Here is a 24,634-nt window from a genome sequence, read left to right on the forward strand (position 1 = left end):
CCACGCTAAGGCCTGATTGGCCCGCCCGGCCCGCACGGCGAGCCGGGTTCGCCTTCTGATTGGCCGCCCTGCTCTCTGTTCCGTGCCGGAGCCCTCCTCCCTCCTGATTGGCCAGAAGCCTACCTGCGCTCGCCCCGGATTGGACGCCGGCTCGGCCGGCCCCCAGGCTCCCAGGGCCCCGCTCTCTGATTCGCCGCTGGGGCCGGCCCTTCGGCCTGCACGCTGAATGGCTGCGCCGCTACCTGGCTCGGCTTCCGATTGGATGCGAGGCGCCTCCCCGGCGTGATAGGTCGGGGCCACCGCCCCCCTGGCACCCCATTGGCTGCTGGGCGAAGCCCGGTCTCCGGGTAAGATGGCAGCGGACGGACAGTGCTCGCTCCCCGCTTCATGGCGGCCGGTCACCCTCACCCACGTCGAGTATCCTGCAGGTAAAAGGCGGCTCCAGCTGTAAGGCCGCCTCCCCGGGGCCGGGCCCGCAGTCCCGGGCGCGCCGGCTCGCGCGGGCCCGCGGCGGCGCCGGGACGCGGGGTGGGAGCTGTCAGACGGCGCCCGCGAGGGGCTCGGCCGGCGCGCAGGCGCCGTGGGGCGGCGACGAGCGGGCGACGCGGGCGGCTGGCCCTCGCCCTCTGCGGCTGCGCGGCGGGGCGCCCGGGGCGGGTGGGCTGCCCCGGGGAGGGGTCCCCGCCCGGCCCGGCCCTTCCTCCCCGCCCGCCCCGGAGCCGGAGAGGCCGGACGCCCTCAGGGGGTGCGCAGGGGGCGCCGTTTCCTGCGGAGCGCGCACCTGGGCGCGGGGGAGGGAGAGAGCTCCCCGTGGCTGGAAGTGTGCAAGCCCCGGCCGGGCCGCTGCTCCTCGTTGGAGGACTGAGGGTGCGCCACGCCCCGAGCAGGGCGCTGCCCCGCCACAGAGGGCCCCCGCGACGGGCAGGCGGCACCCGGGAGCTTCCCATCAGACACACCCCTAGAAGCCCGGGGGGCGCCCTTTGGCCCCCGTCGTGGAGGCGGCCCGCTGGAGTGGCGCCGAGCTCGGGCCCGGGAGTCAGAGGTGCCTGGGCTCAGGTGCAGGCCTCGGCCTTGTGCAGGTGACTTCACCTGCCTGAGCCCCCGTTCCTACGTCTCTGAAGTGGGACTAATCGCGGTGCCTCCCTTCCAGGGGTGGCGTGAGAATCAGATGGCGGGGGGCCTGAGAAGTGCTGAGCTCAGCGCCTGCAGGCGCAGGAAGCATTCAATCAGTAACTGCAGTTAATATCCTCCCACCTTCCCAGGACCCTCTCCAGCCCACCCCACCCTCCCTGGGTAGGATGGTTGGGTCTCAGGTGAGCCCCTCATTGAGCCCTGGTTGTCTGAGGAAGGGCCTGCAGTGTTGGCCTTTGGGGTGGAGATGTGAGAACCTGGCCCTGCGGAGGGCCCCAGGGCTGGCTGCCAGAGAACTTTGACCCGGGGTGTTCTGGGTTATGCTGGGGGTGGGGCGGCCCTGCCAGGTTACTGGGCCCTACCAGCCTCCCCGCCCATCCGTCCATTCAGCCAGCCAGCCAGCCAGCTGGTGTCCACTGAGCACATCCCGCCTCCTAGGTCCGGGTCTGGCTCTGGGTGTAGAATGGTGAACAGGCTGATAGGTCCCTGCAGTCCTGGACTTGGGAAAACCCATTTTCCAGGAGGGAAACTGAAGCCTGGACAGGGGAAGGAAGGGACTTGGCTAAGGCCTCAGCACCTTCGTGCCTTCTCCACCCTGGCCTTGGAGTAGCTTCTCTGAGTGCTCACCTTCTAACAAGCGAGAAGAAGGAACCTTCCGTTTGTGAGCAGCTTGATGCAGGCTCTGATGAGGGACCCTTTGCAGGGACTGTGGGTGCCCGGGGGGGAGGGACGTGGCTGAGCCTGGGGGCATCCCACAATGGCTAGCCCCCTGCTGACTCCTCTGTGGCCCCCTGAACTTCGCACCTCTCATCACACGGATCCTTGCTTCCTTTATCCATTCTCCATTCGTTTACCATTAGTTTTGAGCCTAGTTAAGTACCAGGCGCTGTACTGGGCTCAGGGGATTGAGTGCTGTGTAAAGAGACCCTGTCCCTGCTCTTACGGGACATGTAGCAGGAGCGGCAGACACAGACCAGTGTCTACACTGACAGGCACATCATGAACGATGCCCGGTTACATATTCACGTTCCCGCACCAGACTGCAAGCTCTGCAGTGGCAGGAACACGTCTTGTTTTGCCACTGTGGTGGGTACTTGATTTATGTTGAGTTAACTCAGGCAGCATCCCAGGTGGGGGAAACTGTGTGTGCAAAGGTCCAGAAATAGGACAGAGCACGGTGTGTTCGGGGAACTAGAGTGCAGTCCTGGGAACTGGAGTGGAGGGTGGGAGGGGAGCAGGGCTAGGACTGCCCAGCGAGCTGGGCTGAGGTGGGACTTATTCCAAGGACAGTGGGAGCCATGGAGGGGCTTGAGGCAGAGTGGCAAGGCCAGAGTCAGAGCATCTGCAGGAAGGCCCCAGGTTAGTGCCAGGTGTGGGGTAGGCCAGGGGGATAGCCAAAGGTTTGGGGGCACCAGCTTCTCCCTGTCCCCATGGCCAGGTGCCTGGGCATCAGCTGTGAGTTCTGAGAGACCCAGAACCTCAGGGCTGGAATTGGCCAGGCCACTGTGTGGGTGAGGAGACAGGGGCCCAGAAAAGGGGAGGGCATCACCGAGTGTCACCCAGCCGGCCTGTGGCAGCACTAGCATTTGAGCTAACCCTACCCTGGGTAGGTGTGGGTGAGGCCAGGTGTGTGCCCATTTCTTCAGCCTGAACCTGGGCTCGGCCCTGTGTGGGCAGCTTCCTCGCTGCGTGTGTGAGGCCAGGCTGGTGGTGTGGGCCATTTCCCGTGCTGAGTTCTCCCGGCCTCTGGGTCAGCAGAGCCCCCAGCATAGACATGTCCTGGGTGCCAGGGACTGAGCTGGGTTTCACATAGGCCTTCTCCCTGCTTTTCACAGATGACGGGGCTGAGGGCCGCAGAGTCTTTGCCTGAGGTCATGCAGTCAGCAAGTATTGGCACGGAAACTGAACTGTGCCCTCTGACCTCAGTATGGCCACACAGCTGTCCCGTCTTGAATGGCAAGGGTGGTCTTTGGACTTGACATCAGCCCTGCCCTTGAGCAAGGGGGGAGGTGGCTGTCATCCCTCGGTTAGGTGTCCTCACCTCTCAGAAGGGGCTGGCAGTCCTCACGCTGCCTCCCTCCCGGCCTGTTAGGATGGTGGAGAGCAGGTAGTGAGTAGGTGGCCAACTTCCTGCCAATAGAGAGGCAGTGAGAAGCTGTTGCCAAGCGGGTGTCCATACTGGGCAGCACAGCCTCCTCCCTGCCCTTGGCCTTGGTCCTGCGGCCGTCTGCAACACAGACCCACGTCTGTGTGTGGCCGGAGACCAGGTTCCCCGGGAGGTCTAGGGTTCAGCTGGGGCAGCCTCAGCACAACACTGTCCACAGGCACCCAGGTAGATGGCTGCTGGGCTGCCCCTGGTACAGGGCCCGGTCTCTGCGGCCAGGCCCAGCCGGGCCCAAATCCTTCACTGGCAGGGTGGTGGGTACAGTGCTTGGGTGAGGCCAGAGGCTTGATTTTGTTCATCTCCCTCGTTCTGACTGAGGTGCCCACGGCTGCCCGGCCTGCACTCGGGTCCTGCTGGGATGCCCTGTCTGTCGGGTGCTACCTAACTCGCCGGGCCGGGCCCTCGCTGATGCTCACGCGGTCCTCCCCTTCTCCCGCCCCACCCAGGTGATCTCTCTGGCCACCTCCTTGCCTACCTGAGCCTCAGCCCCATATTTGTCATTGTCGGTTTCGTGACCCTCATCATATTCAAGCGGGAGCTGCACACGGTGAGTGAGTCTGTCCCCCGACCCCTGGCCCTCCCACTGCTCCCCGGTGGCCCCCCCCCAGGGATGGGGGTTGCACTGTTTCATCCCGGGTGCTTCACCTTCCCTTCGATGCCTCCACCTTCCTTGAGGTGTGTGGGGCCTCCTGGCTGGTTCCAGGTTGCTCACCAGTTGGGCTGGGAGATACCAGTCGGAGGCCACAGTCTCTGGGGCTGGGCGGTGGCCCTGAGGCGCAAGGCCTAGCTGACCATACGTCTTCCCGGCAGATCTCATTCCTCGGGGGCCTGGCAGTGAACGAGGGGGTCAACTGGCTGATCAAACACGTCATCCAGGAGCCGCGGCCCTGTGGAGGTAGGGCCCAGGCTGCGGGAATCGGGTCCACCAGGTCGGGCATTACTGGGAGGCCTGCACCCCCCCATCATGCCCTGTTTTCTCTCCCCCAGGTCCCCACACGGCAGTGGGCACCAAGTACGGGATGCCCTCCAGTCACTCCCAGTTTATGTGGTTTTTCTCCGTCTATTCCTTCCTTTTCCTGTATTTAAGGTGAGCTTTTCCCCAGTGAGAGTGGCCCTGAACTGGCCCCAGCCAGGCTCTGCCAGGGACTCACTGAGAGTCCTTTGGATGCCACTTGGGGCTTGGCCTCTTCTGGGCGTGCGGGATGAGCTGCAGCCAAGGCAGAAGGTGCTGGGAGCCTGTGGATGGGGCCAGGAGCTGTTTGGGAGGCCTGGGCTCCAGGCTCTGGGCTGAGGCCGTCTGACAGGCCTGTCTTCCCAGAATGCACCAGACGAACAATGCGAGGTTCCTGGACTTGCTGTGGAGGCACGTGCTCTCCCTGGGTCTCCTCACCGCCGCCTTTCTAGTCTCCTACAGCAGGTACGGAGGGAGAGAACCTTCACCCCACAGCCTGCCCACTGGGTCTTGCTGGATTCTTGGTCCCCACTGGACCTCACTGTGGACTTGAGTCCCAGAGCCGGTGGGGCAGGGCATGGGGTCCCAGCCTCTTGCTTTACAGGATCAGGGCTCCACTGCCCCACCCAGCCCCTCTTGCTCCCTCCTGCTGGCTGAGCCCGGGGTTCTGTTCCCAGCCTCCTGGAGGAGCTCCTTGCAGACAGACTCAGAGTTCAGGGGCCAGAGAGAAGGGAGGCAAGTCTCAGCTGAGCCATCTCCTCACTCTGAGTTGGGAGAGCAGCTGCTGGGTTCCAGCCCCCTGCCTCCTCCTGGCAGCAGTCCTGAGCTCTGTGTTCACAGAAGTTCCTGCCTGTCTGTGTCTGTCTCTGTGCACGCACAGATCCTGGGGAGCCAGGGCTTGAGCATGGGGATTGTGAGGTCTGCTACTGCTGGCTCTCATGGACTCCCTTTGTCCTTGATCCAGGGTCTACCTGCTCTATCACACCTGGAGCCAGGTGCTCTATGGGGGCGTCGCTGGAAGCCTTATGGCCATCGCTTGGTTCGCCTTCACCCAGGAGGTCCTCACCCCTCTGTTCCCCAGGATAGCGTCCTGGTAACTGCTTTCTGCCCCTGCTGCTGCCCTCCCAACTTCCCCTGCACCATTGTCCCTGCCCCCTTACCTAGGAGTTTCTACCCCAGCTTCATCTCCCTGGGAGGGCCCAGGTGTCCAGGTTTCTGGTAGACATAAGGCTGAGGCTCTGCTTGCTTGGTTTCTGTGTTGCCCAGGGGTTTCCTCAGCCCAGGAGCCCATGTGGCATCCTCTGTCCTTGACCAGGCTCTCAGGGATTTAGGAAGCAGCCTGAGTCCTGCTGAGCTATGTACCATGGGGGGTGCCCCTGCCTCAGTTTCACCCAGGTGACACATCTGGGTCTCGCAGTAGCTCTGGGGTCACAGGGCAAGCAAAGACTGAGCAGTGGGGGAAGGTGCATGGCTGGCCCCAGGCACTGATGGGGTCTCTGGCTTGATGACAAGCTCATGCCCTGATGTGGTCCTGGGGTTTGGGTGTCTATCTCTTTAGGCCTATCTCTGAGTTCTTCCTAATTCGAGATACAAGCCTCATTCCCAACGTACTCTGGTTTGAGTACACAGTGACCCGGGCAGAAGCCAGGTGAGTTAAGGGTTCAGCAGTGACTGGGTCCTGGCTCAGTGGGGCACAACCCCAGGGCAGCCACTGCTCCCATTTGGGGCCAGGTATTGGCCTAAGCACTTTTTTTGCACTGTCTTGTTGAATCCTTCCCTAAACCCCATTTTACAGATGAGAAAACTGAGGCTCAGAGATGAGAGGAGGAGTCACTTGACGAATAACTTAGAGCTGGGCTGGGAACCCAGGCTGTCTGGCCCAGAGCCATGTTTTTAACTCCTATGGCTCAGAGCCAGATGTCTGGGCAGCCAAGATTCTCAGGGCCCGTGTGTGTGGGCACCCTTCAGTCTGGTTAGTCCAGACACTTTCCTGACCGAGGTTGGGAAAACGGGAGCACAGCAAGGTGGTGCAAATCTGGGCTTTGGAGCTAACTGATTGAGCTCTCCCTCCGCACTCATCCCAAATCCTGGGTGGGGTGCCAGACGGGGTGGAGAAGGCCTGGCTCTTCCCTGGGGCTCAGAGGGGAGCTGAGGCGAGGTCAGGCTCCAGAGCAAGCCTGTGAGGTTTCCCCAGAGAGCTGGTGAGAGGAATCATGGGGCCGGGCAGGGCATTGAATCTCAGCAGCCTAAAAATGTGTCTAGTGCATCGTGGTCCAAATTATCCTAATGAGCTTAAGGGTAAAGGCCTGGATCCAGGAGGAAAGGGGATTTGAGGTGGTTAGGGCAGGAATCCCGTTATTGGAGGAGGGGCCTCAGCTGGCCCTGGCTCTCCTCGCCACCCAGCGCCTACAATGGTCCTGTCCCAGAGGCCCTGCTCCGCCCTGCCCGGCCCGGCCCTGCCCCCCGTCACCTGGCCCTGCTGGCCACCGCCTGCCATCATTGATCAAAATCTGTGTACACGTGCTCTGTGCCAGGCTGTGTGTTGGGGGTAGGCAGAGAGTGAGACAGCCACAGAGTCAGCGAAGACACCAAGAACCAGGCGCCCACCTGTGTGATGAGTGCCCCGGGCTTGAGAGCTCGGGACAGGAGCCTGACGTAGGGGTGGGTGGTTGGGCCTGCTGCCCAGGGAGACAGACCTGCCGAGGCGGGGTGTGGCGGGACAGTGTGCTCAGGAAGGGGACTATTTCGAACAAAGCTTTTGAGGCGGGAGGAAGTTTGGTTGGTCAGTTACTGGGGCTGCTGGGGGTGGGCATTCATTTTTTTTTTTTTTTTTTTAATGTTTTTATTGATTTTTAGAGATAGAGGAAGGGAGAGAGAGAAAGAAACATTGATGAGAGTCATTGATCAGCTGCCTCATGCACACCCCCAACTGGGGATCAAGCCCGCAACCTGGGCATGTGCCCTCATCGGGAATTGAACCAGCGATCTCTTGGTGCACAGGGACGATGCCCAGCCACTGAGCCACTCCAGCCGGGGATTCACCCATTTTGATAGGACTCTGGGTAGGGAGGGGACAGCTAAGGGGTCACTGAATGCAGAAGCCCTCTCCTCTGACCCCAGGCATCCTCACTTGAGACTCCCACCCCGTTTTGCAGGAACAGACAACGCAAGCTGGGCACGAAGCTGCAGTGACTGGTGAGTGTGGCTGGGCCCAGCCTCCCGGTGTGGCCTGCTCGATGCCTTGCAGGATGGACAGAATGACCGAGGGATGAAGCAGAGACCTCTACAGACCCACGTCACCGAGTGGAGCCTTTTTTTTTTTCTTATTTTAATTTTAATGAACAAGGTGGTGCCTCAGCCAGGACCCTGGAGGGGCTGCTGCCGGGGGCCACACGGCCAGAGACGTGCACTGCCAGCTCCAGGCCGAGCGGAAGTGCTCCTGGTGTGGGTACCGGGGTGTGGGGTAGAGGCGGAGGACTTGCACCTGCGCTCGCAGGGCCAGGAGACCCAGGTGGCGTGACAAATGCACACTATTTATTTTTGGGTTTTGTTAATGGCAGACACGATTTTGGAGCTGGGGTGGAAGAGCCTGCTGTGTGGTGGCTGCCCCAAGCAGAGGGGCCCAGGCCCTTTGCCCCGAGCCCAGGAGGCAGACTGCTGCTTCCTGGGCCTGAGAGGTGGCCTGGGGGCCCAGGAGAGGGGAGGGGAGCGCCCTGTGCCCTCCCTGCCACCATTGCCATTCCAGAACCTCAGTGTTTCCTAGTCTGGGGGCCAGGGCCCGGAGAGAGCACGCGTTTGGCGGCTGCTATCATTGTGTCCCACCCCGTATTGACCCTATACCACAAGGGCTTTCTCTGGTCCCCTGTCCCCTAGACAGTGGTCCCTTTCTGACAAAAGAGCCTGCACATGTGGGTGAGCAAACCCAAGCTGTTTACAGCTCTTTTTGGTCCTGCCATCGGGAGCAGTCAGTCTTCATCTCCACAGAACAAACGCAGAGGAACCAGGAGCCGGGCAAGAGGAGGGGTCTGGGGGCCTGACATCCCCACCCTTCCCTTCCCTCTTTGCTCTGAACATTCCTTATCCTTCCCGACCCCCTCTGGGAGGCTGGGACCTGCCTGGGGTCACCTTCAGCCCGTTTTGGGGTGTGGTTCACAGATGCCCACTGTCTGGCTCAGAGGACGGCTCTTCCTCTCTCCTCTGAGGGGATTTGATCTCTGAGTCTGTGAATGGAGTTGGGGAGTGGACATGCTTCCAGACTCCTGGAAGTTTCTAGAACTGAACCAGGCTGCTGGGGACCTGTGTTCGAAGCCCGCCCCTCCCTCTCTTTGTGGAGGTTCGTGGTCTGCTGCTGAAGCACAACGTTTGGGTGCTTTCTTTTCTCGTGTTAGAGATGGTGTCCAAAGCCGTTCCAGATGCGGGGGCCAGGGGCCTGTTCTGGGGAAGGTTGGTCAGTCCCCACGTTCGCCTCCCCTCCCCACCCCTGCCCTTCTTATTTTTTACATTTTGCCTGAGACAAGCCAAGTGTGAGGTGGTTTCATTTAAAAAAAAATCAATGAAATTGTTTACTATTGTTTTAAAATAAAACCTTGAACTCTGGTGGCTCGAGCACATGTTGATGTGGGCTCATGAGAGGAGGCTGGATTCCATGACCCCGAGGAGCAAGGATACGGTTAAAACCGTGAAGTCACAGGCATCTCGGGCATCAGCCCCTTCCAGCCCCAGAGCTGCAGTTCCAATGCCCTGCGACGCTCCCCGCCGGAGTCTGAGGAGACCTCGCTGCAGGGAGGAATTGGGGGTGCCCCAGCCCACCCGTGTGGCAGCCCTGGAGGGCGGGACAGCGGCGCTCTTCCAACGCCTCCACGGGGCCCACGCCCCCTCCTGTTTGGTTTCGCTTTCTCGAGTGTGCTCGGTGGAGGACCTTGCTTTGGAAGAAATGACTGCTGATGGGGCTGGGCTTGGAGGCCTTGTGGGAGCGAGATGAACATAAGCCGAACCCAGGGGCTGGCGAAGGTGGGGGTCTCTCCCTCGATTCACTGAGCTGAGACGCAGCCCCCGGGGTGAGGGGTCAGGTGACTCTGTCCTCACATGAGCTGCAAGGCTATGGGTTGGGACCCGTGGTCCACAGAACCTCGACGTTCAGTAACCATGGCCTTACCCAAGGTGCGAGGCAGAAGCAAACAGGTCCCTGGAGGAGGGAACCTGCACCCTAGACTTCAGTTATCTGAACGAATAGTTTCTGAGTTATAGCGAACAGACCGTGGGCAGAGATGGCCGGAGGGAAACAATGCGTGATAACCGGCAGAAAGGTCAGGGAAACAACCCTGCCAGTACCTCGTGCTGGGGTGATCGGGCACAGGCCAAATGTCATGTTTTGTTTTTTTAATATATTTTCATTGGTTTCAGAGAGAGGAGGAGAGGGGGACAGCGAGAAACATCAGTGATGAGTCATTGGTCGGCTGCCTCCTGCAGGCCCATCGCGCCCACAACCCTGCCTGTGCTCCAACCGGGAATCGAACCCCGATCTCCTGGATCCTAGGTCGATGCTCAGCTGCCGAGCCACACTGGGCGGGCAGATTTCATGTTTTAAAGGGATGAGAGACAAACCTGAAGATGTCTGCAGGGAATGGAAAACTGTAAGGTGGACTCTGGAAGATTTTTCAGTGAAAAAGTGGAAAAGCTCAGTAGCTGGAAAACAAGCTCAGCAGGCAGGTTTCACAGCAGGCGAGGCAGCTGAAGAGCAGAACTGGGTGCCGCGTGCAGGGAAAGGCCAGGTGAGCCTGGGGTGTTCCCTGGGTCCCAGCTAAACACCACCTTCACCTCAGCTGACACATCTGCCCCCCCCCCCAATTTCTTTTCCTGTTGCCGGCCACAAAGTCTTGCTCACTCCAACTCATGAGTGAAATGTCCACTTTTCTCCACCCCCCGCAACCCCGTCCCTGCCTGGAAGCTGCAGAGCCCCCACCGCCAGGCCCCCTAGCCTTTGACCTGGCCTGGGCGTGGCCCTCGGCCTGGCCCGCTCCCCCTTGGCGGGCTCCGCTCCAGGCCTGCCCTTGGTTCCGGCCACTGCCCTTTTCTCAAAAGCCAAACTAAAGTTCATGTAGCCTGGAGAGAGGACCTAGGTGAAAGCCAGTCTTTCACTCATTAATTTCCACGTGTTCACATTTCAGGTGATGTGTCGCACAGAATGTACTAGTTTAGAACAGCTCTTTTTCACTCATTTAAAAAAGCCAAGTTCTGCATCACGGGCATCGGGGTCTGGTTGCCCCTGGCGCCACCTCCGGGCCAGCGGAGCCAATTCTCCGGGGCCCACTGGCCAAGCGGTTTGAGACCCAGCAGCCCCCTCGCTGGAGGCTTTGTCCGAAGCCCCGAGTGCCCACTGGCAGAGCATTGAGACAGTGGGTTTAAAAACCCTGTGGGTGCGTCACCTCCCCGATGCTCAGCCCTGTGTGGGACACCGTGTCCCACAGCCAACGCTTCAAATGTGAGGTCACAGCCGCACCCTCCTGAGCAGTCACTAAGTTTGCCTTTTCCTTCCCCACCAGGGCACCGGGACGCTAAGCGCTCCCTCCAACACTGACGGGTGGTTCCAGGGGTAAGGTGCCTCCCCTGCGTACTGTGGGGAGAGCCCTCATTTCTGAGGGAGAATTTTTTTTGGGAAATCCTGCCCTATATTCAGGCATGTGTGGTTGTTAGAACTTGAGTTTCGGGAGTCCCCGGTGTCTGCCCCTGCAGCGTCCATGGCCTGGCTCACACAGCGCTCAGCGTCTGCTGGGGCGCGCTTCCTGGGACTCCCAGGAGCCCCCCGAGGGAGCAGCTTCCTCCGCATCATGCAGGTGAGGACACCAGGTTGTGTATCACGTTCTTTTCCTGGTCTCCCCGCTCATGGCCCAGGGAAAGGCATTCACAGACCCCCCTTCCCCCGGCATTACCCCACCTGCCGGCCTTGCTGGAGGCCCAAGAAATGGCCAGGCTCAAGGCAACACCCACTCCCCCCATTGTCTGGGTTCCGCCTCTTGCTCCCTGGGACTTTGGGCAAGTAGCACACGCTCCCCACCCCCACTGCATCATGAGGACGCCGAGTCCCCACCCATGGTGGCTGTGGGGAGGTCCGGGAGGGCCCAGCAGGTTGGTTCCACCTGATGAATGCCCTGGCCCAGCCGGCACCTTCCAGTGCCTTCCAGGCTGCAGCCCTGCCCCCTTCCCCACAGTTTGTAGGCCTGAGTCCATGGTTGGTTCGCCCCACGGCCTCCCTTCTCCACCCTGCCCTGGGTCCTCTGAGTGGTCCTGTTGGGCTCAGTGGGGGGCTGCAGGGTAAGGCCTTAGGCCCTGGTGGTCAGGCACACACAGCCCACCAGGCCAGGGTCTGCAGGGCCCCTCAGCCCCTGGGAGAATTGTCCCCACCTGTAGTACATGGTACTGGAGAGGCCCGTCACAGGCAGGTGGGAGCAGTCTAAGAATGGAGCCCCGGATCCCTGCCATTCCGGCCGGGAGCTCTGGGGTAGAAGCTGGCACGAGGCTCCCTGGCTAAGCCTGAGGGCACCTTCTCTGGGAGCCCCTGGAGCCACTGGCTGTTGGGACGCCAGTCCCCCCTCCCACCCCACGGAAGGCTGGAAGGAGGCCAGGTGCCCGCCCACCTGCCTGCCTCTGAGGCTGGACGGCCTCTTCATCAAGTTTCCCTTTATTAGTTCCCTCGCGCAGGACTAGCACACAGCCAGGGCGGAGTTCAGGAGGCACAGAGTGGAAGGAGCAAGCCGCAGCAGTCAGGGACGCCTCACACCCTGACCCAGCCTCGGGGAGGCCTGGGGTCCCCCCTCCAGAAAGTCCTGTCTTTAGGCCCTTGGGCGTTTGAGGACCCAGGTACCGATCCGGCCAGCTGTGCTGATGGCAGGGCCTGGCCAGAGCTGAGTTCTCGAGGAAAGGACTGCGTCTCCCACCCCAGCGGGGGATGGACTCTGCTGGCTCCTTTCCCAGAGGAAGGCCTCCATGGACGACACACTCGGTGCCTGGGCCTCCGTGCTGCTCAGCCTCAGACCAGAGCCCAGGACACTGGGGATGACCCAGGGAAGGCACTTGGCTTGGGCCTGCAGGCCCCACGGGGGTGCCAGCCCTGGCTCGGTCAGATCTGCGGGCCCAGGGGGAGAGGGAGCAGAGGGAAGCCCTGGAAAGTGGCCCCTCTGAAGGTGGCTTGGCTTTGGCACTGGCGGGCTGAATGGGGCTCAGAGCTTGGCCCGGGGGTGGCTCTGCAGCAGGGCGCGCATGTCCAGGAGTGCCTTCTCCAGGTAGTGCGCCATGCGGTTGGCGTTGGTCTCCGCGCAGCTGTTGTAGGCTGACACCGAGAAGTTGATGTGTGACTCCATGGGGTTATAGCAAACGCCATAGCCGTCCGGGACCACAGGCCCAAAGAACATGACGCAGTCTGTCTTGGAGGGGACCTGGGGGTGGCACAGGACTAAGGCTCTGCCCTGCCCACCTGTCCTCCTAGCCCCTCAGTGGCACCAGCCTGCCTCTCACATCTTTCCTGCGTGTGCTCTGCCCAAGACACTTCTTTCTCTTCTCTGTCACATAGGCAACTCCCTCTCGTCCTTTGGTGTCCCCTCCATGGAGCCTCTTTTACATTCCTGAGGGGCTGTAAGTGCTCCCTCCTTGGGACTCCCCAGACCCCCCAGCTCATCCTGGGGGCCATCACTACCTCAGTCCCTGTGCTCCGGCCTACACTGTGCCTGCACTGAGAGCCCCTGGGGCAGTATGGTGCTGTCCCTGCTGTGTCCCAGCGCCCAGCACAGGCTGGCAGGGATCAGATGTTCCGTCGTGTCTTCTCCCCTCAGGGGGTCCCCAACTCTTCAGACTGCCGCAGCCTTGGTGGCATGTGTGGCCCGTGTGGGCCATGCTGCCCCCAAGGTCTGACCATGTTCTAGACCTTGGCTCTAGTCAGTGCAGCCTTTGCTCCGCTCCAGCTCTGGTGGGTTCTGCTCCATCCCACCCCAGGGCACCTAGGGCAGTGGCAGGGGCCCTGAGGGCGGGGATCCCCAGACAGCTCTGGGGCAGGGGCTCACCTGGCTGGTGGAGAGGTTGAAGTGCATGGCGATGGCATAGGAGGTGTCCATGAAGATATCAGGCATGCTCACCAGGTCCTCGATGGCCTGCAGCTTCAGGCCCAGCAGGTGCCGGTCGAAGGCCTCCCCGCGGATGGCCTGCAGAAGGGGCGCTGTCAGGAGCAGGGGCTGCGGGACCACAGGGTGCCACTGTCCCCCTCAGAAGCCTGTGGCAGCAACACCTCCATTCACTGGTCCCTTAGACCCATGAGACCAGAGCAGCCAGGAAGGAGAGCCCTCACTTCACAGCTGGGGATACTGCCCAGGGAGGCAGGACAGTGTAGGATTTAAGAGCACAGGCCTGGAGCTGGGTGGCCTAGCACCATCCTGGCTGTGGGACCTTCGCAGGTCACTTACATCTTGGAAGCTCAGTGTCTTCATCTGCAAAATGGGGACAGTCACTGAACTCCCCTTGTAGGGTGGCAGTGATCTAAATGGACGTCTGTGTGTAACACGGGCAGAGCCTGGCACACAGGTGCTAGAGACAGGGCAAGGATGGGAATCCAGACCTCCCCCTGCCAACTGTAGCCTGAGCTGTCAGATGGCAGGGATCCTCCTATCTGCCCACCGCGCACACCCGCAGCATCCTGGGCTCCAGGGTACTAAGAGAGCATGACACAGATTCAGAGGCTCACCTGGAATCTGGAACTAGGGCAGTCACAGGGCACAGCCTCAGTTTCTCCAACTTTAAAATGGGGGTGTTCAGCCCTGTTCCAGGTACCCCAAGGCTCAGGGGAGGGGTTGTTCAGGCTAAGGGTAGGCAGCTATGCAGACAGGTGGGAGATGCCAATGTTCAAGCACATGGGGACAGAAAGGGCTCCCTCACCCGGTCCGTGCAGGTGCGGTGGGCCTGCACAGCCTTCCGCAGCAGCTCCACCTTCTGTTGCTCCTGTGGGGGTGAGGGTGTGAGGGAGCTGAAGCGCCATCCTTTCCCTGTCCCTGCCACCCTCTCCACAGCCCACTCCCCACCCAGCACTGCATTCTGAGGAGGAAGTGGAGCTACCATCACTTTAGGGCAGGTGCTCACTGCTGATGAGTGAATGAATGGTTCCCTTTTCTCTTGGGCTGCCAGGAAGCTCAAAGCTAAATCCACAACTCCATCATCTGTTACATTCCCAGTGCCCACCAGAGCGGGGATACCGCAGGTGCTCAATCAATGCATGTTGGCAGAGTGAAAGGGAAGGGAGGAGGCTCTAGTCCAGCTCACCCACCTCCCCCCAAACCTCTCACCATCACACTGGGGTCGTCCATGGCTTTGACAAAGCTCAGCGAGTCCATGGAGGCTGAGCGGATGGTGTCCGTGCGGCCCAGGTGGAACATGCGCAGAGAGGCGCTCTCATAGGTGGCACATGCCTGCCCGTAGATCCTGGTGGGAGACGGGGCTGAGCACCCCTCCTCTGCCCCAGGTCTCCTCCCCGCTCGTGGGTGGGCAGGGTGGGGCCGGGCATACCTGTAGTAGGCCAGCTGCAGCGCCATCTGTATGAAGGCGTCAGGGCTCAGCTTCTCTGACTTGGGGAAGTCCTTCCCAAAGTGGTGGAACACGGCCACGATCATGTCCAGGTCCTGGATCATGCTGGGTGGGGGGCAGGCAGTGAGGAGTGGGCACCGGCGGCCCTGCCAACCCAGGGAGGGAGGCCTCAGAGCCAGCTGGGGACATGAGAGACCTGGGACTAAAGCCTCCTGGCCCCCCAGCGCCTGCACTCACATGCCGAGATTCTGCTTGGCCTTCTCAATGTCGTTCTTGATCTCGGGGGTGATGTTGAACCGCAGCTTCTTGGGCATGGGCAGGGGCACCATTGGAGAGCGCACAGCCTCGGCCTTCTTCCTGCACGACATGGGGCCTCAGGCTCGTGCTGCTGCCGGGAGCCTGGGTCCATCCCTGGGGCTGGGCTGGGGAGGGTGGACCCCGAAGCTGAAGGGTCCTGTCCAGGGAGACCCTTGGGCTTATTCTTCTGAAGTTGCCTCCAGCTTTCAAGTGGCCAAATGAAGGAGGCCCGGGAGGGGTGGGAATCGTCCAAAGTCACGCAACTGGGAGGGGGAAGAGCCAGGATTCGGACCCTGGTTCGTTTGGCTCTAAAACCCACACCCTCTCCTGGCTTCCTTTGAAGAGACAGATTCCCAGACATGGGGAAAATGCCATTCCTCACAGGGCAGTCTGTCACCTGTCGGCAGGACCTGGGGAGACGGGTGGGTGGGGGAACCTCACTCACGTGTACTCAATGACGTGGTCCACGAGGGAGATGATGGGGGGCCCCTCTGCTGCTGCATGCTCATAGACGAGCCCACAGGAGCCGTCTTCCGCCACGATGAACTGTGGAGGGGGTTGGGGACCTGTTAGCCCAGGTCCCTGGAGCCGCTCTTTGGTCGGGTCCCAGAGGAAGTCACCTCAGGGCTATGCTGACCCATTATGGTTGTTGACAAGAGCTAACACTCATCAGGGCCTGGGGCCTGTCCCAGGCCACACCAAGCACACCCCAGGCTCATGTAGCTCATCGAGTCCTGCAGCTCTTCCTCCCACAGCCCGTTTTACGGGTGCAGGGGGGAGTCAGGACCAAGACTGAGCCACTCTGCCGGCCTCTGATGTGCCGCAGGGGTGTGCGGGGGTGACAGCGGACTCTGGGCCAGGCCTGGTAATGACAGGCTGGCTGCCTCCCGATTACAGCGCGTTGCCTGCTGGCTTCCTCCCGCTGTACAGGACGCCAGGCAGGCGCTCAAGGGGCAGGAAGTCCCGAGGCTGCAGGGGACCAAGTGCGGGTGTGTGGGGTGGGAGCCAGGCCCTGCCGGGTCCTCACCTGCAGCGTCTTGTCGAACCAGCGGTTGCCGCTGTTGAGCTTGCTGCCACCCCCGTGCAGCATCTGGCCGGCCACCTGGCTGCGGTACATGTCCTCCGAGACACGAGGAATCACTCCGTCCAGGCACACGGTGAAGATGCTCTTCTGGATGGAGCGCACGGACTCCCGGTTCACCTTGTCTGCAGGGGGATGGTGGGAGGGGCACAAAACGGGGTGTCAGGCTTGGGCGGCCTCCAGAATGTCACCAAGTGCTGGGATGGCCTTCAGAGCCTTACACTCAACAGGGCCCTGCAGCCCCACAGCACCCCGAGGCAGCGCCCACTGCCAGGCCCTCTCCAGGAACGAGGAAGCAGGCGCCCAGGGTCTCCCGGAGAGCCAAGTGGCAGCCAGGGACCCCACACAGGGCTCTGACTCGGGAACAACGCCCTGACTAACACAGGGCTTGGGGGCCGTGATGGCAGAGGAGGGCTCCTCAGCCTGAGGACTTAGACTCGCACCCCGCTTGCTACAATAGAGAGAAACAAATGAGAGCAGCTGAGCTTCCTGAGCTGGGTGCAGTATGGCCACCCAGCGCCTGGGTGGGCCGAAGCTGGACGGGCCGGCCTCCCACTGCCGCCATTGGGCACCTTTGATGAGGGTGTTGTATGCCTTGGCCCAGGAGTTGCGGTGGTTGGAGGTGAGGATGCCCACGGGCTCTTTGTTGGTCTGCAGCGATGAGTTCCAGATCTTCTCCAGCTGCACGAAGAGCTGGTCTGCGGTGAGGGGCGTCCCATCGCTGTGGTACACGTCCAACTCGAAAAACTGTCCAGGTGCAGGCAGGTGGAGGGAAGGGGGCTGGTGAGGATCTCAGACTGGCAGCAGTCACGTCCCACCCAGCCCCCTCCTGGCCCAGAGGTGGCAGTGAGTGCTGTCCTGGGCCCAGCTGAGGGGACAAGGTGAGGCCAAGGGTGAGAGACGGGGAGGATGTCCTGCACTGTTCCCCCCAGGGTGCGCAGGCCCAAGGGCCCTCTTGGCGTCCCTGAGGCTGGAGCCCAGCCAGGCACCCAGTAGACACGCCCAGGGCATGCCTGCTCCTGGGGCACATAGGCATGTGTGGGGGGAAGTAGCCTTCTGGCTGTGCCCTCCTCCCCTGCCGAGCATGGGGGCCCAGGCCCGGGGGCCCACCCACCTGGTAGTTGTGCACCACTGTGATGTGAGTGGGCGGCTTCTTGGTCTTGCTGAAGTTGATGACCGAGTCCTGCTTGGGGCCTGGCACGCGGCAGGAGGACAGGATCTGATAGTACTGGTTCATGCACAGCGGCTTTCCGCCCAGGTACTCCACGGGCAGGGTCTCACTGTGGGGCAGAGGGACAGTTAGGGGAGAAGGGAAGAGGGAGCTGCTGGGTTCGTGGGGGCTGGGCCAGGCTGAGCCAGGTTTTACACAAGCAGTGTCTGTCCCTCATGTCCCCACTTCCCCTTTGCCTGAGCAGGGGCCTGACAGAGCTGGGCTGGGGTCAGGCGGCCTGCTGTGAGTCACCCTGGAAACTCCCTTCCCCTCTCTGGGCTCTAATTTGCCATGGGGGAGATGAAGCAGCCAGTCAACCTCTGGGGCTCTTTTGGCTGGGACAGCAATTCCAGGGGTTAGGGTCACCAGGAGGAAATCCCAGCAGCTAAAGCACAGGACCTAAGCGTCCTGACCCCCGGGCTCTGTCTCCCCAACCCCAACAGAGGTTGGGCCAACAGGAAGTGAAAGCACCCGAGTTCTGGGCCTGCCCAGCACCCAGGGCTTGGGTCGGGCTGGGCCAGGCTGGAATGAGCGTGTTAGGCAGGCAGGCAGGCAGGCTGGGGTGGGCAGGCTGCTCACTTGTCAATCATGGCCTTGAAATCCAGCACGCCCTCGATGAATTTGGCAGCAAACCTAGGGGGAACAACCAGAGATGAGAAGCTGTGTAGACACCCTGAGGACAGTCCGGGGTCAGGGACACCTGCAGGGCGAAGGCAGTGACCAACTACTTCACTCCCCGCACTGCCTGTGGAGCCGGGAGGAGTTCAAGCTTGCCCTCCTGAGCCGCTTCTCGCAGCCTCTGAGGGAGATGGGAGGGCTCGGGGAGAAGCTGTGGCCAGGTGCCCCACAAGACGTAGGAGCTAAGGCCCGGCGGGCGGCACGATGGAGGCTGGATCACGGGTCAGTGCACCCGGCTCCACCCACAGAGGGCCCAGCCTCTGACCCACAGTCTGGAGTCTGGATTGGGACACCCCTCTCAGGAATCAGTTACAGAGGGACCCGGGACCCCAGGGGACGGGGAGCGTGATTGGGGGGCAGTGGCTTGAGGCGTCCCCTCCCCTAGGTCCCTGTGTCTCCCAGGCCACCTCTCATACCGTCCTGCCTCCCTGGACTGTCTGGGCTACACCGACCATGTCACGGGGACCACCAGCGGAAGTTCCTGGGCCTGAACCCCCAGACCTTCCCAGGATGCCCTGGTGCCTTTAAGGGCAGTAGGTGTTGGCCGCGAGTGGCTGGTACTTGGGCAGGAGATCCTGTCACTGGTATTTTTATCTCTGGTAGGGCTGGATCAGAGGCCAAGGCAAGTGACATGGCCGAATGGGGAAGAGGGGACTGTGTACAAAGGTCACCCCTGTGGCCAGCGGGGAGAGGGCAGGAGGGTGAGGTGCCAGAGCTGGGGGGCAGCCTCAGGTTCAGGGAGAGGGAGGGGCCCCAGTCCAGTGTGGCGGTGGACAGCTATGAAGCTTTGGAGCCGGGAAGACCTGATCCCTGACCCCGTTCAGCCAACACTGAAAGGTGATCTCAGGTGGGCACCCTCACTGCTCCGAGCCTCAGTTTCCCCATCTGTGAAACAGGAACGATGCTCCCTCCTTCATAAGGCTACATGAAGGGCCGGAAGGTGACAAGCAGGGCCGGGCCCCTCCAACCTCGGAGGAAGTGGGCTTCAGGGTCCCGGAAATGCCCAGACCTCGCCCCTGCCGCCTCCTGCCCCTGCCCACTCACCGGAGCCGCAGCCACTCACCGGAGCTGTCCCTGCAGATCCACGAAGTCCTGCCTGGGCAGCACCAGGCCGGGGCTGGAGTAGATGACCAGGGGCTGGCGGTACTGGAGGTAGGCCGTCTTAAGCCACCACTCGGACAGCTGGGGGAAGGAGCAGAGCCTGTCAGGAGGGGCGGGGGTGGACTTAGTGACCCTTCCCCCAGGCCAGGGCCCCTCTGCCACTCTGTGCAGCACAGACTCTTAAAGGGATGCTCAGACCCAGCACCCCCGCCCCTCAAGCCCCCCAGCAGCGTCCCATCATCTCCCCTTGGCCTGAGCCAATCAGTGGGAGAAATCAGCCACCACGCCAAGGAAAAGGTGTGAGGGCAGAAGCCTGGCGGGAAGCCTGGGTGGGAAGAGAGCGGGCGGAGACCTGAGCCACGTTTCTCTAGCTTACAAATTTTGGTCAATGATTTTTACTACTTTTAGAGACAAAAATGTATGTCTGATAGATAGGAAAGTAGGGGAAGATATAGAAAAGGAGAGTCCAGTGGATGAGGTTTGCTCATCCCACGTGGGCACTTCCAGGAAAGCAGAAACCCAGGGTTCAGTGTCGGATGGGAGGCCCTGGTCCCCCGTGACCTCAGGGGTGTTGGTGTCAGACTGGGGAGTGGACACTCACTTGGATCTCGAGGTCGGGGCAGTCTGGGGGAAGCCCACTGAGGATAAAGCACTGTACTAGTGACAGGCGTGGGCTGCATCCAGTGGGTGAGCATGGTCCTTCTGGGACCTACTGTGCACCTGTTAAAGGCTCAGGCCTTGGAGCTGCGCAGCTCCCAGGTGATTGTCACCCTTGAGCTCTATGTGCCTGACTCCACACTGCCTGCCCTGCACCCCTTCCCATGTGCTCTCTCCCACAGATCCTTTAATGCCTGGAGATTGGCCCCACCCTGATGGGTGTTTCCTCTGCCCATCTCAAGGAGTGGTGGAACAGGATGTGTTCTTTACCCCAGATCCCCTGGGAAGCTGCTGGTCTGTGGTGCCAGGCCATTAGCCTTGGGCCCTTGGCAAGGGGTGAGGGGTGGTGACGTGCCTAGGCTGCCACTGGGTACCTGCTGTCTGCTCACCTGTAGCCTGTTTGAAGGAGGTGCAGGCTAGAGAAAGGTACAAAAATGCTGGACCCCAGACTCTCAGCCCCTGATTCCAGAGTCCCAGGCCCTGGCCTGCCCGGGCTCAGCACAGCCATCCACGAGTTGGCACCTCCTGCCTCCTGGGTGCAGTCCTCACCCTTCCACCTGCCCCCCTCAAAGCACCTCCTACTTTGTGGGGCCAGACCTGGCTTTGCTTCTGTCCTACAAACCTGCATCTCCCTCAGTTACCCCTTCTCCATGAGTCCCCCTCTCTGTTCCCTCACATAGTTGCTTTAGGTCAGGACTGTCCCCCCTCCCAACACCCCCATCAGCAAGTACTACTGGCACCCAAACACTCTAGACTGAATGACTTTCCGCCCTCCCCCTGCCAGCATCTCCCTCGGGGTGACGGCACCAGCCTCCCCACCTGCCTCCGGCCCCCACTCTTGCTCCCCTCCCAGCGGCCAGGGCAGTCACTTTAAACTATGTGTCGAGGTCTAAGATGTGTACAGAAAAGTGCACAGAGCACCAGCGTAGACATGTTCCCAAGAGGTGAGCACATCTACGTGTCAGGCTGGGAGAAAACAGGAGCAGCGATTCCCCACTGAACACTAATCCCTGCCTGAAGCCATCCTGTAGCCGCCGCCCACGCGAGAGCCCCGCTCCTTCTACCTGCACCCTTCCTCCCACCCTTGCACTCCCTCCAGCCTCTGCCTGGCCCTGAATTCACCTGTCGCTGCCTTTGCCTGGGCCGTTGCCGTGTGTCTCAGATCAACGCCACCTCCTCCCTGCCTCTCTGACCTTTCTCCCCCCCGTCTCAGCGCCCTGTCTTATTTCTATAGAACTTCACTACCTGAAATGACCTGGACCACTTATTGTGTCTTGTTTAATCCATTCTCCCCCCGTCCTGCTTGAGTGTCAGCTCCCAGAGGCCATCGCTGTGTCTCTCTTGCTCACCCAGCACTCTGCCTGATGCCAGGCACAGATCAAGTACTCATGAGACTGTGGCGCGAACAAAGGCACCAGAGTGGCCAGTGTTGGGAGAGTCTGCGTGCAGCAGGGACAGACCACCCCGTAAGGCGCTCACGACGGCCCGCAGCCTCTGGGGTGGGCCCCTGTTCCCCTTACCCTCCGTGGGAACTGGGGGTAGGGGCACCTCGGTCCTTGCTCACCCAGTTCTCCGTCTTCTTGGCCCTGCGCTCCAGCCCCTTCTGCAGGCGCTCTCCCACGCCCCCTGCAGCCTGGAACTCCTCCACCAGCTGCTTGGTGTGGGCCCACTCCTCCTCGCTCACGATGGGCTGCAGCGTCTTCAGGTAATGGTCCAGGGTCTGCTGGAGCGGGGGCACGGGCAGCCGGGGCAGGGAGTCCTGGTGCGCCTTGAAGCGGCCGGCGACCTTCGTCAAGGAGGAGGGCTTGAGGAAGCCCAGGGGCCGCACCTGCAGGCAGCAGAACATCCTGTTCATTCTCTCACCAGCTCCGGGAGGCCTGCTGATCCCCAACTGCAGCCCTGGGCACTTATATGCCCATCTCTGGGGTCAGAGAGGGCCTCTTGGGTGGTGCCAGCCCTTGCTTCCCAGCCCTCAAGCTATAGGCCTATAGGAGTCTCCACCTCTCTGGGGCCTGGAGATACAGGTAGGGATGGGGGAGGGTGGGGTGTGGCCACTGCTCCTGGCAGGGCTGGGGAGCCGTCAGGATGAATGGCACCTGTTGGGGGCGGCGGAGGTGAGAGGGGCCTCTCAACTGCCTGGATGCGCAGGGCCCGCCTTTCTCAGCCCCGGGCTGCGGGCCAGTCAGCAGGGAGGTGACTGCCCCCTCCCAGGGGGACCCCCCTCCTTTCTCCCACCCCCGCAGGCTGAGAAACAGGCGGGAAGAAGAGAAAAGGAGAGGGAGCCAGGCGACTGCAGCGCCCCTGGAGGCGGTGAAGCCACAGGCTGCTTCCTGTCTGGGGGGGCGGGGGCGGCGGGGGGCGGCGCTGCGGCGGGTGAGAGGTGGCAGAGAGAGCCCGGGAGACTCGGCGGCGGCGGAGAGGAGGGCTGCGGCTGCTGGCAGCGTAGGCGGGCAAGCGGCGGCGGCTCCGGTCCGTACCTGCTCCTGCTGCTGCCCGTCCTCCATGGCAGGCCTGAGGTTCTGAGCCCTGTCTGTCTGCCTTGGGCTGGATCACTAAGCCTAACTGTGCTACCAAGCGGGCGAGCAGAACCTAGCAAGAGGCAGCCACTGCCTGGGCTGGAAAGAGAAGACAAGAGCCAAGGTTCAGGCCGGGGAGGCAGAGGTGGCGGTGGCTGTGGCAGCATCTGGGGTGTGGCTGTGGCAGGAGCAGCTGCTCCACCTGCCCCCGCTTCCAGAAGTGGGGGGGGCGCGGGCGGGAGGGCTGGCGGTGGGCACGGGAGAAGTAAAGCTGGAAAACTTTCTCCTTTCTTCTCTGCACGGGCCCAGAGCCAGGGAGGCCGGCCAAGTGTATTAAAAAAATACACCTGCTAGAATCTGTGTAGCTGTTTGATGAAGGAAAACTTGGCTGGAGGGCAGAAACTGACTAGCTGCCAAGTGCAGCACGGCCCTGAAATTAGTCCTGAAAATTGGGGTTGGTGCAAGGGAGCAGGCTCTGGGAAAGACCCTAAGTGGACAGTGGCGACGAAGAGCCCTGCCTATCCTCCGTTTCCCTCCAGAACTGGTGGGAGCCCTTCTAGGCCGCCCTTCCACCAAAGCTTGGTTCTCTTGAGTTGTCACTCATCCAGTTGGGGGCCAAGAGCGAAGGACTTTAGGCATTAAAAAGAAACCAAAGCCCGGCCGGGCGTGGCTCAGGGGTTGAGCATCGACCCAGGATCCAGGAGATTGGGGTTCGATTCCCGGTCAGGGCACATGCCCGGGTTGTGGGCTAGGCAGCCGATCAATGACTCGCTCATCATTGATGTTTCTTTCTCTCTCTCCCCCTCCTTTCCTCTCTCTGAAATCAACAAAGATATGTTTAAATAAATAAATAAACCAAAGGTCAGGCCGGTGTGGCTCAGGAGTTGAGCATCAGCCCATGAGCCAGGAGATCACAGTTCAAATCCCCGTCAGGGCACATGCCCAGGTTTTGGACTGGATCCCAGTGGAGGTGTGCAGGAGGCAGCTGATCAATGACTCTCATCATTGATGTTTCCATCTCTCCCTCTCCCTTTCCCTTCCTCTCTCTGAAGCCAATAAGAACATATTTTTTTAAAAAGTAAAATAAAACCAAAGGACGCTGGGTTTGGGATTGGACTAGATTTGAGCCACCAGAGCTAGGGGGTTCTGGCTGAGTCTCTCCTTGCCTCGGTTTCCCCAGCAGTAAAGGGATCGGGTCACCCAGGAGGTCTTGGAGGGTGGGATGGGGACACAGCTCAGGGGGCCGTGGCAAGAGCAAGGTGGAGCCTGAGGACACTGGAAGTCTCGGCCAGAAGTACCCTCGGAGCCCTGGGCCTGGCGTGTCTGTTTGAAGGTTCTTCTCGGCCCAGACAGAGGGACATGCCAACAGGGATAAGCTTGGGGCGGGGAGTAAAGGGACCCAGATCAGGGAGCTATGGATTCCTGCTGCCCGCGGTGCTCCGGGGAGGGCTGGGGGGCTGGGGACAGGGGCGCGTGGGCTGCCACCTGCCCCCCGCCCCCCGCCCGTCCCGGGCTTTCTGGGCCCCGGCCCGAGGCCCCCACGTGAGCTGCTCTGGCTGCGGACGCGGCTCCCCAGGGGCCATCCGATCGGTGCACGGCGGCTGGCCGGGTGCACGGGGCGGAGACGCGGCTCTGCCCGGCGGGGCGCGGGCCACAGCGACGGACCCCCGCGCCCCGGCTCCCGGGCCCCGCCTCGGGGTGCGGGGCGGCCTGAAGCCGGGGCGCCGCGGCCTCTCCCGGGCCTTGGAAATGTAGCGATAAAGGCCGGGGTGGACCCAGCCCTTGACCTTGACCCTGGGCCTCGCCTCCGCCAGCCCGGGGAGCCCCCCGGCCCCCGCCCGCAGCCGCAGGCCGGCTGGACAGCGGGCCGCCCGCCCCCCGGGGCCCCCGGGCCCGCGGGCCGCACTCACCACGGTCCTGGCCGCGAGCGCCAACATCTCCGCGGCCGCCCGCGGACGCCCGGCCCGCTGCGCACCCCGCGCGGGGCAAAGTCCGCGCCGCCGCCGGGGGCGGGTGTCCGAGGTCGCGGCGGGGGGGCCGCCGGCCGCACGGGGCCCGCGCCCACCACCGGCCGGGCGGGCGGCGGGCAGGCGGGAGGAGGGCTCCGGGCGCGGGTACCGGCTCCGCCGAGTCCCGGAGGCTAGTCCCGGGCGCGGGGCGGGGCCAAGCGCCGGGCGGGGCGGGCGCGGCGGGCGGCGGGGGGCGACCGCGCCGGGAGGAGGGGGAGAGGCGCCCGCCCGGGGCCCGCTCGCCCTCCCGCCTCCGAAGGCGCCCCCTCGTTCGGGGG

At 62.0% G+C, this 24,634-nt stretch overlaps 2 protein-coding genes across 5 annotated transcripts; one reads left to right on the plus strand and one right to left on the minus strand.

Annotated features, from left to right (window-relative positions):
* The first annotated feature begins 315 nt into the window (after positions 1 to 315).
* DOLPP1 (dolichyldiphosphatase 1) lies at positions 316 to 8,843 on the plus strand. Of its 2 annotated transcripts, XM_081151892.1 has the most exons (9): positions 328 to 428; positions 1,151 to 1,313; positions 3,742 to 3,842; positions 4,106 to 4,190; positions 4,283 to 4,382; positions 4,614 to 4,712; positions 5,212 to 5,340; positions 5,806 to 5,895; positions 7,403 to 8,843. In XM_081151892.1, exons 5-9 carry the CDS (start codon positions 4,315 to 4,317, stop codon positions 7,437 to 7,439), a joined length of 423 nt encoding a protein of 140 aa, XP_081008018.1. In that variant the 5' UTR covers positions 328 to 428; positions 1,151 to 1,313; positions 3,742 to 3,842; positions 4,106 to 4,190; positions 4,283 to 4,314; the 3' UTR covers positions 7,440 to 8,843. The 2 variants fall into 2 exon arrangements, with proteins under 2 accessions (XP_081008017.1, XP_081008018.1); XM_081151891.1 differs by lacking the exon at positions 1,151 to 1,313 and having other exon boundaries at positions 316 to 428.
* Positions 8,844 to 10,461: 1,618 nt separating this feature from the next.
* Positions 10,462 to 24,476, minus strand: CRAT (carnitine O-acetyltransferase). 3 transcript variants are annotated; one of them, XM_081151846.1, is made up of 15 exons: positions 24,258 to 24,334; positions 22,309 to 22,446; positions 21,396 to 21,659; positions 19,137 to 19,255; positions 17,975 to 18,028; positions 17,300 to 17,465; positions 16,758 to 16,932; positions 16,132 to 16,310; positions 15,550 to 15,650; positions 15,045 to 15,164; positions 14,790 to 14,912; positions 14,570 to 14,705; positions 14,166 to 14,228; positions 13,301 to 13,438; positions 10,462 to 12,679 (listed from the first exon to the last, which is right to left on the minus strand). In XM_081151846.1, exons 2-15 carry the CDS (start codon positions 22,333 to 22,335, stop codon positions 12,464 to 12,466), a joined length of 1,881 nt encoding a protein of 626 aa, XP_081007972.1. In that variant the 5' UTR covers positions 22,336 to 22,446; positions 24,258 to 24,334; the 3' UTR covers positions 10,462 to 12,463. The 3 variants fall into 3 exon arrangements, with proteins under 3 accessions (XP_081007972.1, XP_081007971.1, XP_081007973.1); XM_081151845.1 differs by lacking the exon at positions 22,309 to 22,446 and having other exon boundaries at positions 24,258 to 24,476; XM_081151847.1 differs by lacking the exons at positions 10,462 to 12,679; positions 13,301 to 13,438; positions 14,166 to 14,228; ... (7 more) ...; positions 17,975 to 18,028; positions 22,309 to 22,446 and having other exon boundaries at positions 19,217 to 19,274; positions 24,258 to 24,373.
* Between the last annotated feature and the right edge of the window lie 158 nt (positions 24,477 to 24,634).

The sequence above is a fragment of the Miniopterus schreibersii genome (genome assembly GCF_964146895.1).
Source record: "Miniopterus schreibersii genome assembly, chromosome: 11".
Taxonomy (NCBI): Eukaryota; Metazoa; Chordata; class Mammalia; order Chiroptera; family Miniopteridae; genus Miniopterus; species Miniopterus schreibersii.